Below are 16,177 nucleotides of genomic sequence, written 5' to 3'. Positions count from 1 at the left end.
GAGTTGGAGGTTTCGCCAACTGAAGACGACGGACAAATACTGTCACCACCAAGTATAGAAGAAACAGTCCGTGCAATTCATTGGCTTAAAAATCATAAGTTGCCAGGAGCCGATGGAATTACAGCCAAATTGGTTAAATATAGGGGCACCCAATTACACCAAGTGGTTCATCAATTTGCACTCAAGGTGTGGGACAACGAATCAATGGCTGACGGCTGGCAAAGAGGCCGGATAGCCCCACACGACCAGAACATCATTAGCCCATAGCAAAAAGGCTTCACTCCAGCGTTGGAATATGGACATTAGTTGCACCATCCATTTATCGACTTTAAAGCCGCCATATGATGTCATAGGCGGGTAAGATTGCACACGGCATGAGAGAATTCGTTATCCCGACGAAATTAATAAGACCGACTGGGATGACCCTGCCCAATGTGCGAAGCCAGATAAAAGCAACAGGATCACTCTCAAGACCATTTGACATCAACAACGGTCTACGACAAGGGGATGCCTTATCATGCGTCCCCTTTAACCTGGCCCTCGAGAAAGCGATCCGTGATGCTGAGGTAAATGCAAGAGGTACGATCCTCTTTAAGTCCACCCAATTACTGGCCTATGCTGACGATATCGACATCATGGGAAGAACGACCCGAGATGTACAAACTGCCAGATCGAGCAGGCAGCGCGAGAAAGTGGGCTACACATTGATGAAGGCAACGTCAGCACCGAAAACCAACCAACCAACCACATCAAACCGCACTGGTCAAACGGGAAGAATAAAGATAGGAGAATACAACTTTGAGACCGTTGATAATTTCTCCTATCTAGGGACGAAAATCGCAACCCGTAACAACTACGACGATGAAATCCGCGCACGGTTGTTGGCAGCCAACAGAGCCTATGTCAACTTAAAAAATTGTTCGACTCGAAACGTCTCACGATAGGGTCAAAGCTCTTACTGTACAAGACTATGATCTTGCCAGTCCTCATGTATTCCCCAGACACTTGGGTTCTCAGCAAGAAAATTTGCGAACTCTTGGCCGCGTTCGAGAGAAAAATCCTCCGAAGAATTTTTGGCCCCCTACATGAGGATAGACGATTCCGCCTACATAACGACGAAATCTATGAGCGATACCATGACCGTCAGGTTGTGGATAAAATCCGGCTCAATAGGTTACGGTGGGCGGGTCACTTAATCCGTATGGATGAGGATGATCCTACCCGGAAATTCTATAAGGGCAATATCTATGATAGAAAAAGAAGACGAGGCAGACCCTGCCTAAGATGGAGCGATGGTGTAGATCAGGACGCCAGCCAACTTTACGGCATACCGAATTGGTGTACCTCGGCGTAAAACCGGGATGTCTGGAGAGGCCTAGACCCGATACCGGTTGTTGCGCCGTTGATGATAAGGATTTGACTTTTGGCAGAATAATGGAAAGAGTTTGAAGATGGACTCAGAATTAGTTAATTTCCGATGAAATCAAATCTGCTCTAAACATCCATAAAAGATAAAACAACGTTTGCTCAACTAGCTGAAGGGCACACATGAAATACATGAAAATCAATCAATCCTTGAGAAGTAGAAACGACTTCCTTTGAAATTGAAATGAATCCTTAAAAGGGGAATGCTATTTTTCAATAAAATAAAGCAAACTTCTCAGAGAGTAAAATTCTGCTTAATTGATGCAAAGTTCTTCCAATTTCTAACCAGAATATTCAAGGTAGAATGCATCCTTTGAAGTTCTGGTTTCTAATGTCCTTAACTGGATGCAATTAGAGTTTCTTTTGATACCCCTCTGTATTGTATGTATGTAGACTGCTCTGAATTCCTCATCATCGCAAACTAAACATACGACTGAATACAGGGGATACTTATGTACGATTCAGGATTCGGATATATGTATACTCGCATATAGGTGTACATAAAATTGTAAGCATACCCTCCTGTCGACAAACACAGATTGAAATTTATTAAGAACCCATTGGGGAATTTTCTTCCTGTAACCTGTAACAACAGGTTGCTATGCTGTATGTCGCCTGAGAGGGTATACGAGCCCATTACGATGCAACCACTTCTGCTTCTACTTTGAAAAATCGTGGGAAAGCAATTTTCATTTTACCGTAGAAATTGCACTGAACACTGCGGTCTGGTATGCACATGATGAGAAATTTCTTCCGCTTCCATGAATAATTTATTTCATCTAGGTAAACGGTAATAAATGCTCTACACACTTTTACCGAGGGATGTTATCTGCACACGCTGTCATACGTCTCGTCTTTCATATTTGATTTGAAATATGTCAGGTGGTTGCGTAATATTTTAACCCCCGCTTGATATAGTGAATGATTGAGATGGATTGCGTAGGAAATGTTGTCCGTTTGTTTTGGGGAAAGTGTATGTTGGTTGGCACAAGGAGCAAAAAAAGGTCGGAACTGATTTCAGTAGAGACATATATACATATGTAGGCAAGGTTGGATACTTTTTCCCAAGTGAAAAATGTTATTCAATTATGACCATATCTTCGTTAACAGGAGAAAAAAAATTAGTTTAATTTATTTAAAATTCTGCATTGTGAAGGCCTCTTCGGTAGTAGGCAGTAAACGAAGCATTCATTAAACCTTAAATTCCTGAACACTTCAAGAGACTTTTTTTAATAAAAAACCCTAAATACACAACTAGATGGTTAAATTTGAAACTGCGTCCCACACTGAAAATTGCAAATCAGCCCAGAGAAAGTAGAGCGACCCGGAAAAAAGGAAAGCTCAACATTATGCTAACCACTTCAGAGCAGTGATTTCTCACATATGCGTGTTTGCACGAGGTGTCGCTTGGAAGTCCCAACTGCAAACTCTTCCACATTCCGTTTCGCAAGGATTATTTTTATATTCATGTGTCTCCTTTTAAACTGCGTGTAACGAATAAATTGGACACAGCATATAATCCTGGAATCTGTTCCGCCTGGATCGTGAGGGGGTGTCAATGTTCCTTCTGCTATCATGTGGTGTTGAATTGTAAGTCTAAGTTTTATTGTTTGTTGCATGACAATGTCATATTATGAATGCTTTCTTTTAGTAGAAATGATAATGTGCGAAACGCACAGTTGGATGTTTTACGATGACGTTAATGTAAAAATGGCAAGCTTTACTCCTTTTTTACACGCGTCAAATACGCCTGTCTGACTTAACGACTGGAAATAAATGGTAGAAGATTCTGGTTAAATCATAAGAATATGGTTACAGTGTAATAAACTTGCATTAAGTAGAACAATATTCTGTTGATTATATATGGCGATCCATTAGTGGAATTCCTTCCAGAATATGGCTGAAATATGAATTATTGGAGTGACAAATTGCTAGCCATATACTAAGTAATTTACATAATTACGAAGTGCTATTATATTACTTTAAATCATTGCTTGAAACCATCTTCAGTCGTTTCAGATTATCTACAGAAGTCCCACTTGAGCACCGCGATTTTCTTTAGAAGGCTTTCTTTCTTGTAAGTGAAAATTTTCCTTTTTTGGCTTCAGGTTTCTTCTCGTACCGGGTTTCATCTCTGCAATGCTTGTTCTGTGCGAGATACCCACATTTTAAAACTTTCTTAGATTTCTACTGCTACTCTATAGAATATTACTTTGACAAGAAAAGCTGGTAATGCTGTAAGAATGAGTTTTTCAACCATTGACCATTGCGGCAAGAAATATCATCGCCAGTGATGTACGACCAGAACAACGTCTTAAAGTTAGAAGGCTGGAAAACTTGGCCTATTCCGGAACAGATGAGACAACGATAAGTGTTCAAAAGGTTAGCGCTAACACCTTTACATCTGAAGCAATCTCTCCTGACACTCTTTCCGCTGTATACCTTGAGTCTAAATTGATGTCTAAAGGAAGTGAGCGGTGCCCGCTTTTTCTCGGTGACAGCTGAGCGATGGATTACCACCACCGATTCCTTAAATAATCCGCACCATCCCTGTTATCTGAGCGAGTGATACAAAAATTTCACGCCGAGAGCAGTCTCTGCATGAAATGCAACTAGTGGGAACTTTCCGAAGGTAGCAGGAAAATGCGCGATTAAGTATATGAAAACGAAAGCGAACAGAATCTCCTGGTTTTCCAACGACCTATTATATTCTTCTCCGCACTTCGACAACTCCCCAATGTGGACAGCAAACGTTTCATGAGAGAGTATGCCTCGGAAAAGTTGACCACCCAATGTTGGAACTGTCTCAACACGGGCGTAGACCCTAGGAATGCCTGCAAAGGTGGAGCATTTGTTGCTTTGGTTACAGGGTGGTAAACACAATCAAGACACATTCCGTAAAGGGTTCTAACCCAAAAAACATTCATAATGAGAAATACGAAATGGAGAGAAGTTATCACCCCGTTGCCTTCTCATCACCAAACTTAGACTCGTGGGTTTGACTGTTGAAATATATTTCTGAACCGACCTACAGCACAGACCTAACGCTATCCCCCATTATTTTATGGAAACCGACGATTTCGGATTTGAGAATCAGCCCAGCGTACCTTGATGATACGTTGCATGCAGGTGTCGACGAAGGCTTGTTCAACTCTATAAGAGAGGTACCGAATTCCCAGAATTTCCGTACGAATGGAAGTGGCAGATCTGCAGAAACTGTAGGTGCAGTGATAAACAACTCTGCGGGGAGACCATCGAGCCCAGTGGCTTTACTCCGTTTGAGTGCACTTATGGGCGAAATGATTTCTCTTCTGCATGGAGGAACAGTCCGTGTCTGTATGTTACGGTGATTGGCCATTTCATCCAGAAGAAGGGAAATTACACTGAATGCGGTACGCTCAGAACTGACGGGAGGGAATTAGGAAGGGGCAAATTTCCATAGGACTCGGAGTTTTTTCGGGGGCGCAGAATATACATTTTAATCAAAAAGACATAATAGCGGGTCCGCAAAATGTTCACCCTATACCTTTATAGTTTTAATCCCGGATCCTGTTTTCACACATAATTTTCACCCCAGGCTTGAATTTTCTCTCTACTGTCTTGTATATTGTTAAGAACCATGGTGAAGTGTTATTTCTATCTCTTCAGCTGGGTGAAGAGTCAACCGTTAATGTCATTCACAGGTCCTCTGAAAGGTTTGCAAGTTCTTTTGCGATGTAGTGATCATTGCGTTCTGTGACATCTTCCGCTTCCCTGATCAGCGATAACAAATTCTCTTTTATCATGATGCATACTACGTTGAATTTTCCGGGATTTCATACGGTATCGAAGTTTAAGGTTATCGATCTGCTTCCACGATTCCGCAGTCAGTCGTTTGGGTAATGACGACAACTTGCGTATTTTTGATGGCGGCCCAATGCTCATCGATTTTCTCAGGCGAGTTACTCAGTCTATCAGCAAGATATCACTCCAATTGTCGAGCTATAGCTGAATCATACAAACGATTGATGCTGAACTTAGGGGATTTGCAGCTGTTAAATACTACATGAAGTGGTGGACGCAACACGCAAATCCAAGTAGGCGACCATCAGATGGTGGTCACTTTCGCACTTCCAAAAGAGATCCCCTAAATCTATTGATGGTTACAAAGTGGTCATTCTTTTTGCTCGTACGATGCCGGCCAGTTGAAACCCAGCTGACCATATGGTAAATTCTGTGCTCCAACAGTATACCATCAATGACGTGGCGGAGGAAGTTGCAGTTCTCCCTCCTCCAGAGCCCACCTTCGCATTTAGATTAGAGATAGCCTATGATCATAACGGCACCTTTAAAAACCTCTACTGAACTGCATATAATTGCTGGTAGAAGTCATCCTTCTTCATTATATCGGATGCCTCCGTTTTATTAACTCGGTTTTGGGTTTCGAGTCCTCAAATTTGGATTTTAGTTTTTCTGGAAATTGGAATTTCCATAGCAATGCCACGTTAGGAGGATATATCCTTTTTTAACTCACTACAACACATCAAAGTTAAATTTTTCCTCTATTTTGCAAAACCTTTCTTCCTATGGTCACTCTCAAGTAGTTGCATCAATGATGGTGTGATAGTAAAAACAGAATTCATTCAAAACTAATTTCTGCAGATTAGCATTAATCAGAAATATACGTACTCTACTTTTAACGGGCAGCGAATTAAACCGCTGTAAAAACAGAATTCACCAAGAATACGAACCTCAGGCGCAAGAAATATGTGATAAGGTTATCAAGTGGCGTTTAGTTCTACATTCTTGTCTGGACGGTAGAGTCACATTTTTTGCAAACTTATTCCTACAAAAAACTTACAGAGATAAATGGTAGTATTTTTCCAAAGAGACGACTAATGACTCAATATTTGCTGTGATCCTAAAAATTTTGAAAATATGAGATCCAAAGTTTTATGATTTGAAGAAATTTTTTTTTGTCCCTATTCCATTCGTTATCAGGTTCAAAGTGGAGTAGGTTGCAATTTATTACAGGCTTTCCAGATACAAAAACCTTCATGGGAGTCATGCATGCAGTTGAACGTAATTAACGCAGTGATATCCCAATTCTCAAGATGGTGATAAGGGGGCTAAATCAAGTGCTTCTTCTCGCAACCAGCCCGTCGAAAGAATTTCTTAGTCTTGGTTATGTCTCTGGCTAGAGTTCGAGAACTACAAATATATATGTATATATATGTATATGTTTGACTTACAGGTTCACATGTCTGGGCTTTGTTGCAGAAGGGTTAATTTCTTCTTTGTTTACCAGAGACAGTAAGCCTTCGTCATCTGGAGTCCTCCGCTGATAAGTGCACGTGAGTTTCAATATTAGCAAGGGGCTAGAAACGAACCATAGCAGATATGATTGTTCCTACTGTACTTAAGATCTTTCTGTTGAAGAAAATTAGGCAGTTTAATGAGAGATTCCGTTCCCATCACTGGTTCTGTTTTTAAGGTTTTGTGTAAAACTAAACCTTATCAAAATTGGTTTACTGTCTGTTTGTTTGCCTGTCTGTTACACGCAACGGAAACGGTTATAGGGATTGACACCAAATTTGGTGAAAAGATGGGAACTGTGAACGCTCCCGCATACAGTGAGTTACATCATTCTACCTCGAATTTAAGGATGGTCCTCATATATGCAAAAGGGTTTTTTTTTCACCAAATATAGTTATGTGGGGTATCAAATGAAAGGCCTCGGTTAGTTTTAACATTTGTTGGAAAGGTGGGGAGTGCGAGGATCGAAATTGGTCATTTCTTTCACAAACCCATTCTCAGAAACTACCCAATTGAAAAATCTGAACAACAGACTGCTACTATATGGTGCTTAGGTGCCGAAATACCCTTCATTATTCATATTATTATATTATATTACTATAATATTTAGCAATTGACTGCAAAACCCCCCTTAAAATCATCCTAGAATCATGAAATTTGGCAGCAATGTAGGCTACAACATAAAGCAACCTACCAAGTTTGGTGGAAATCGCATTATTACAACGAAAGTTTTTACGAAGGACTTTTCTATTTGGATTGTACCGATGAGGGCATCTGCATACAACCTCCATTATTTATTTTGGCGGTTAGGTTAAACCGAGGTGAACAGGATAAAGAATGTCGAATATGGAATATTCGCCCTTGGAATCATTCACACGGCTGGTGATCAGAATGCGGGTATAGATTTCAAAACCTGGAGGATTTATGAAGGCCAAATATAGAGAACCCCTGGTATGGATAGCTTCAACTTAATGTATGAACTAGGCTAAAATAAACTGATGTTATTCAGGGGTAATCGCCATATGATGCTTCACTTTTTCGTGAAAAAAGTTAAAAGTTAAAGTACGCTCCCCTGTCTATCTGCCTGTCTGTCAGTCTGTTAGTCTGTTTGCTACGCACATTTTCTTCCAAAATGGCTTAACCGACCCGAACGAAATTTGGTGGACAGATGAGAACTATAAAATCCCGCGCAATTTAGAAATTTTTTTCGTCGGATATTGTTGTGTGGGGTATCAAATCAAAAGTCTCGGTTGGTAGTTTCCGAAAGTGATATTAGTTTTTACGTGAACTATAAAGTGCACGAGATATTCCTAGCTTTCTTAGGTGATAGTTCAGCCGACAATGACCAGTGAGAATTCCCACTATGATTCAGAGGTTCTTTTTGGTGAGGTTTAAGCAATTCTGGACTGCTTCATCCCTGGTAAGCCCGCCCAGTATAGTTCCCTCAACCGTTCCTCTTCATTTCTTAAATTCATAGCCATGAAACTGTTTCCGATTCCACAGAAGGGTTCTGTCCCGTGTAAAGGCGTCCCTTCTCCCTTCTCGGCTAGTTCGTCCGCTGCATCGTTGCCTTCCAACCCAGCATGGCCCGGAACCCAAAGTATCCAGACTTTGTTGGAACAGCCGAGTGTATTCAGTCTCTCAAGGCATTCCCACACTAGTTTAGAGTTCACCTGATTGGACCTAAGTGCCTTGATAGCTGCTTGACTATCGGCGCGAATAGCTATGTTCTGCGCCCTGTAGTTCCTTTGCGGATTAAAGGAGGCACATTTGTCTATGGCGTGGCAATTATCTAAAACAAAAATTCAAGCAAATTCGAGAAGATGAGCTTAGATGAAATCTATATCTAAAAATATGTCCCATTTCAATATATGTTCAAATATATGTTCAAGACAACAATCCAATTGCCTTGAAGTGTGTTAGAGCACTTCATTCAAGCTCGTAACGGTACACTACAGGATTATAGTACCCAGCATTGCGCTCTCCCGTGATTTGACTCAGATTTTCATTCACAGCTGAGTCGACTGGTATCCGACGTTAAATCGAGATACAAATCCCACTGTCACCAGGGAGATTTGAACCGCGACCTTCCGTACGATAGCCCTGTGCTCTAACCACTCAGATAAGCGGACACGCGTCACCTATAATGAGAGGAAGAAAATCGCTAATAAAATGCAACTTTGGCGAACTGCCCTTTCGACTTCTAATTCCGCTGATACCCCGATACAGTACGTGGCAATTTGCATCGTAATATGTCGCTGCGCCTTCTGATAATAGTAAATTATTCTCCGGAATTCTCCTCACCCCATCATAGGGCATTTGAAATACACACCTTGCACACGCTGTCAAAAGCTTTCTTGAAATCAGTGAAGAGTAGGGGAGATGGAAACCTCAACTACGGATACTGCTCTCAACTGATGAAAATTTTGAAATTTTGTCTGATGCGTTTGAGAATAATTTTAGTTATTACTTTTACGATTGAAGGAAACACAAAAATACCCTTCCAGGTGTCACATTTCAGACGCGTGCCTTTTGTAGGAATCTCTACGATGATCCTGTCCTTCTAATAATTTTGAAAGGTCTTTGATTCCTAATATCTAATAATGAGCTCTTTAGAGAGTGTCAGAGTTCCACCCAAAAATTTCACACGGAGACCGCCAGCACTGACAACTTTGTTCGATTGAGTGCAATAATGGTAGAAAATTTCAATTCTCTTTGGAGGAACAGTCCGTACCCTTTACAGACTTTACATAGTTTACCAAATGATACAGAAATAAGTAGTCTGCTGTTGAAGTCCTTCTGAAGATTATCGAAAGACTTATGATCTCTTGCAATGTCTTTAGTGATGCATTACACGCATTGTTCAAAATTTGCGGGAACTTCTGTCTCCTTGATATTAACCCAATGCCCATCGATATTCTCTGGCGCGCTGCTCAAGGTACCAGCGTCTGATCAGAATAATATTGGAGTTTTGCCGAAAGCAGTTAGGTTGGGATTAAGCTTAGATGATCGATGCTTTACATACTGCAAGAAGATGCAAACATAATACTCAACCGAAAACTAGTGACTACCCAGAGGTGATCTTGAAGTTGCTGTCAGCGCCTCTTTTGTTTCGTACATTGTAGTGTCCGCGACTTTACGCTATATACTCCATTTTCTTTGTCTTGCCCAGGGACAATCTGGCGGGAGAGTGCTTTAAATAATATGCAATATTCCTTCATTTTCTCCGTCTTAACATCCATTAACTTCCCCGATTTACTCCCATCAATTTACCATGGTGGTCAAAGGGTAGTATAGGTCCCAGGGCGAAATGTGGATTGGTACCCACGATGGAGGATAAAACCTGGGAAACGCCTGCTGAAACAACACCAACAGCTCTACTACCAAACCCTATCTCCACCTCCACGTGATGATCGTTGGGCGTTCTTTCTTTATGAAAAACTGCAGACGGAGAAGGATGAAGGCGAGTCTCCCGCCCCTAAAAACGGGACAAACTGTACCAACTGGGCCTCCAGGTTGGCGGTTGGGTAGGGATGACAAGCCTACACGGAAAACAACTTGTTACGAAGCCATTACAGGAGCCTCAGACAGGACGGACTTTAAAACGACGGACCCGGCAACGACAACGGATCAACGATTTGCGCATTTGCGCTCATAAGCAGCTAGCCGATACCCTGTCCCAATATAGGGCTGACATAACAGCGCTACAAGAGATGCGATGGACAGGGACCGGTTTCCTGGAGAAGAGCCGCTACACCATATATTATAGCGGTCATCCAGTAAACCATGTGCTCGGAGTAGGTTTCTTAGTCAGCCAAAAAATGAAACCTGCTGTTAACGGCTTTGAAAACATAAGCGAACGGTTATGCACTCTGCGCTTGCGAAGCAAGTTTAGAAACATAAGCCTCATAAACGTTCACGCCCCTACAGAGGAGACTGCAGAGTCGGAGAAAGATACCTTCTACGAGGCAGTAGAACAAACCCTCGAAGAATGTCCCAGATATACTTAGGGAATTTGACAGCCAGGGGCGAAACCCGTAGTCAGGCGGTACATTGGCTCCAATTGCTTACATCAAAATACAAATAATACCGGACTGCGGATTATTCAATTAGCAGTGTCACACGAAATGGTTGTTGGAAATACCTACTTTGCGCAGAAAGCGTTCCGCAAACAAACGTGAGCCTCTCCAGACGGGACCACTTTCAACCAAATTGACCACGTGTTGATCGAACGCCGCCATCTCTCAGCCTTGATGAATGCAGAGCGGCTGGTTTGACGATGAATATAAGCTGGCAACGGAACGGAAGAATGCCGCATACCGAGTAATGTTGCATTCTCAAAGAACGCGGGCACGCGCAGAGACTTATCACGAACTCCGTCGAGCGGAGAAGTGACTTCACAGACGGAAAAAGGAAGCCTGGGAGAACCAACAAGTCTGTGAATTAGAAAAGTACAGGGAGCAACCGCACCAGGCCGACAAGTTTTACCAACAAGTCGAGAGGATGAAGCTAGCAATATTGGACGGTAAGAACGTACATTCACCTATTTTGCTTGTACCTAATTTTGGAACCCTGTTGTTATTTCCGCAACGCAATGTTTCAACCGATACCGGCTGATGTGATGGGCATCTGATGAGCTGGACATTGAATTTTTTGGGGAGTTGAGTACTGAGAAGACCGTTTTCGTCTTTGGCAAAGTTCGGATGGAAAGTGGCTCGTACCATGGTAGATAAGAGAGTAAACGACGAGCGGAGTTTTGGCGTGATCGTGCAAAAGGAAAGTGTCTGCGTTCTAATTGAATTGAATCGAAAACTTCGATAATACTGAGAATTGAAGAATATTGAAATTCTCTTTAGTATTATCAGCGCAACAGAATTATCGTGGCAAAGTGCGCGTTTTTCGGCTGGCAAAGATTGCAAATTTTCGTGCGTCTGGAAACAGAAATTTCCCGGAAAGCCGGACGAAGTCAAAGGATCGAAATTCATGCAGTGGAAGCAAAAACGACGGTTGGCAATTATGGAGTTTTCTTGAAAATTCCGAGTGAGATTTGAAATTAGCGAATATAATATGTGGTCAGCTCGTGTCAATAGTAGGGAGTCATATTGCGACAGCCCTTGAAGGGTGTTGATGGTTTTGAACGCTTGACGCCTCATTCTGCACGCCGTCGCTGACACAGAAGCTCCTTATCGTCATGTGTTTTTAGATCATCTGGTTCATAGCAAAAGAAATCAGGAGTGTCTGTGGTACAGGTTAAATATTGAAATACGTCCACCCTATCTTGTTCTGATGAGTTTGTTTTGAACGTTTAAATTCCAATCAGCACGAAAAGATCATGTAAAGGAACGAGTTTACCTTTCACTCAATTACTTTGATTCATTTGAATCCGCAAGCTTCGAGCGATGTTACATTTTTAAGATTATTGAACTATATTTTGGTTCGGTTTGTGATGGTAAACCAATCCTAGAGCTCTGGGTCAGGGGTTTTGAGTTTTAGGATGGTTTTATTAGTTTTTTTTTCTTATATTATTTATTATTATTTTGATTTATTTTTTTTATTCGTTTCTCTTCTTATTACTTTGATTTATTTCCTTAGGAATTATTTTTCTCTTTTCGCATGATCTATTTTTATTATACTTAATTATTACATTTTATTACTTTGATTATCATTTATCCCTTATTATTTTTTTTCGTTTCTTTTTAATTGAAATATACTGTACCAGGTCTTTTAACTAAGTGTCAGTTTAATTTGAGGGATCCCTTCTTCCATCATTAACCCCTCTAAACTCTTCTTACATATGGGTATACCCTACTATAATGACCTGAGGATGTCAAGAGTGGAAACCTGGAAGGCTGCGCCTCATAATACATCTAAGGCAGGATAAATATCGATCGAGGATATGATCCGTCGTGGATCTTCCTTTTCGATCGCAGAAGACAACTAGCTCCTAGGGGCAAATATGAGGATACACTCGATGGTAGAATCCAAACTGGATTGAGAATAACTCGTTCCTTGCGCAGGAGGCGGAACCGTGTGTCATTCTAACCAAAGCCACAATATCACCATATATTCCTATTATTGCTAAACCACAAATTGCTCTGGATCCGAAAATACTACGCTGGATATACTCTGCAATATCAAGGCCGATGATTACCTAAGGGGCGGTAATCTGGGCAGATAAAACCGAACTCCGCACGACAGCCAGAGAACTACACAAACTTCAAAGACTAGCTTATGTGCGTATCATTGGGGATGAGGATGAGGATGTGCCGCACGGCATTTTCCGGAGTATCAGCGACCCGGAGAGCTGTCAAAAAATTTGTTACAGGGCAAACTGAGAGAGCGTCGCAGCTGTACTCGGGCCTGGTATACTGATGGATTTCTTACAACTGGAGGAGCGTATGCAGGGGTCAATAGCCCTAAAAATGCGTACTCTGAACCGATGGCCATATTTCAGGCGGAAAAATCAATACGAATCATGCACGAAAGTGGTGCAATAATCGGTATCCGCCCCAGATCGACTTAGTAAAGAAAGAAGTAATATACACCAACTTCCAAATGAATTCTTGGGGATAGAGTACTGTCATTCTGACCGGCAGCAAGGTAGCTCTGAAGCCACTTCGATCCAAACACGTGGACTGTTAACTGGGATGGAAATTTCTCAATAGACTGAATGTGCTTGTACCACACAACAAGGACTAGATACACTGGGTTCCAGAACAAGAATGGCTAGAAGGCAATGTGGTAATGGATGGAGGAAAATTACAGAAGTGCTGCTATACCATCCAGATCCCTTTTGCGAAATTGGGAAGATGATTATGCCTATGGCGCTAAGGAATGAAGAGGAATGATTGTGGGAGCTATCTTAGACGAACTCAGCAGGAATGGAACAGTCCAAGGTTTTCGTGGGGGTGTACAAACCCAAGCACTCGCAGGAGTGGCTACTTACCAAAAAGAGCCTTACCATCATAGTAAGCATATTCAATGGTTCTTGCAGGCTGAACACTCGCCTGGAAAAGTTTAGGATATTTGTGGACGCTGACTGAAGATCATGTGAGCAGAATGATGAAGCCTCCATACATATTGTGGGACAATTTTCAGCACTTATGCAAAGTGAGTTAAGGCACTGGGGGATGCCTGCCTAACAAACTTGCATGTGTGTAAAATCCCACGTCGGTTATAGGTTTGATCGACATACTATAATTAATACGTATACTATAACCATTGAAGGGCAGTTTTTCTATAATGTGGCGATCCTTGACACTATTATTACCAACATACTGCTGTTGACTGCAATGTGGTGGAATATAATTATAGGCACACCGCATTTTTTTGGGTTCTGAATTATTGGAATTATTATACGAGTATGACATGGCCTTATCAGTGCTACCCTTTAGGCAATTCAAATACATATAACATGTTCAGAGCTTTAAAATTTACTGGCCCCAACATTTTCGTAATTAATTGCTGATTTGAAAATAATAAAAACATCGTTGGCTATTAATGCTTCAAATTTTGGTTCAAACTAGGTTGGTTAGGAACAAATTAAAATTGTTAAATATTTAATTCAAAAATATGTCCTGCTACCAACAAATCTGTAAGCCCAGAGGCAAATTAATTACACTACACCGAGTAATACGTGTTCTATAATGTAGTGCAGCACGTAAAACACCATTAAGCTCCCAATAGATTTAAACCGAAAGAACAAAATTTCAATTATTGGCCGACTAAATTAAGTAAAGCAATTAATTACCTTGATGCGGCTGTATCTACAGATGCGGCAGGTGGCGGAGGTGGTGGTGGTAAGCCAATGTGTGCAGGACATCGATAAAGTCTAAATGAAGAGGGAGGAAAAAGAGAAAGGGTTTTGTGATAAATGATTTTCAATTAAATTTACTGAATGTGCTCTTCCGTGGGCTGATTTCAAGCTACGGCTACATATATTACAACAGGATGGCATGATATGGGGAGGTGTGTTCTCTGGAAACAGTGGTACTAACAGAAACACATATACCATTAGACAAACATTTAGAAATTCACTAGCTTCGGGCAACAGAACCATTCCTGTCTATATACAAACGTGCATTTGTGTTCTATGTAAGGATCTCGGACAAAGGTTAGAAATCCTCATGGGAACTTTATAGGGCCATTAAATTCGCTGGCCGAAATGTGTAATTTGAACTAAGTCCAAAAATATGAACAAACTTGCTTCAATCCAACCTCTCGGAAGGGGCTTCCTTTTCCCCTCTTCCTGTCAAAATCTCTCCGCTAATTTTCTTTCAAAAAAGGTTTTAAACTTTTAATTTAACTACGTAGTAAATAGGCCGAAAATGATTCCCATTTTCAGATAAACAAGGGGATAGTTCGCCGTAAAATAAACCATGTATTTTAGGACGATCTAGTGCTCCATGCAATCAAGGTGCCATGAAATTCTAAAGTTAATCTATCTAAAATCTGATTTTGCAGATGAGAGAATATTTTGTAGGTTCGTATCCTCTTTTTTGCTGAAAATGCACTAAGCATGGCTTGACAGAATTGACCCAATCTTGAAAATCGCCAACCAGCCAATAATGGCAGCGACTACAAAAGGCGATTAACAGCATCCTAAGGACACTGTTGATATGCGTTCTAATATCAATTCAGGTGCTACAGGAGGACTGAGTTCTATACATGAAACTCACGTACGTTGCATAGTAAATGAGTAGATTAATTGGTGTAAAGTCGGTATGTGCAGTGCATGGGATGTAAGTGCACCAACATAATTGAAAATTTAGTTACCCGGCAATTTGTTCGGTGCTTTGGCTTAGGTACGGTTTCGGTGGATATGATCCAACAACGTATGGTCCTCGTTGGAAGTCATCGTAGTCGGAACAAATTGGTCTGAAAATTCATTAAGTTAGCATTAATGAGAGCTAAAATTTGCCTAGAGTACTTGGATATTTGCTGTATCCTTGTATGCATTTATTTGGTATACACAATTCCAGTACTGTCTAGTTTGGGCAACCAACTGTTTGAGCTAACAAACCGGAAATAAAATATTTACATACATACCTGGGACCTTCTAAACGTACAGCCTCCTCATCCGCTGGCATCCACGTGTAGCGTTTGGCATCGACTTGGGCACTACTGCTGCTTGTACTTAAAATAGAAGTCGGACGTCGTCGAAAATAGGAACTATCTAAGTCTTCATCGTACTGCACTCCATCGTGTTGATGGTATCTGTGGGACGATAGTAAATTAGTCGGTGTTACATGAAATTAGTACGAACTTTGTAATAAGCTGAATACAGTCCCAGTTAGGGAAGTCGATGCACAAAGGATTTGCCCTATCAACTGTAGTCGACAAGGCTGATTATCAGGTTGCATGGATGAGAAGCTTCAATCTAATATCTTACAAGTGGCTATCGTTATGCATGTTATAAACAAGTCCCAGAGCTACCTGGATTCTATTTCCTTTGGAA

General features: G+C 41.2%; 1 protein-coding gene across 1 annotated transcript in view; it reads right to left on the bottom strand.

Annotated features, from left to right (window-relative positions):
* The window catches only part of LOC119659515 (FERM, ARHGEF and pleckstrin domain-containing protein 2), a 449,110-nt gene that overhangs the window by 142,841 nt on the left and 290,092 nt on the right, over positions 1-16,177 (bottom strand). Inside the window, exons 5-7 of the mRNA XM_038067657.1 lie at positions 15,769-15,936; positions 15,496-15,597; positions 14,471-14,551 (exon numbers count right to left, since the gene is read on the bottom strand). Of these exons, the coding sequence (XP_037923585.1) occupies positions 14,471-14,551; positions 15,496-15,597; positions 15,769-15,936 (351 nt within the window). The remainder of the gene's footprint in view (positions 1-14,470; positions 14,552-15,495; positions 15,598-15,768; positions 15,937-16,177) is intronic.

The sequence above is a fragment of the Hermetia illucens genome, chromosome 1, assembly GCF_905115235.1.
Source record: "Hermetia illucens chromosome 1, iHerIll2.2.curated.20191125, whole genome shotgun sequence".
Taxonomy (NCBI): domain Eukaryota; kingdom Metazoa; phylum Arthropoda; class Insecta; order Diptera; family Stratiomyidae; genus Hermetia; species Hermetia illucens.
The sequence above is the reverse complement of the archived record's forward strand: the minus strand, read 5'-3'. Positions and strand labels throughout refer to the sequence as shown.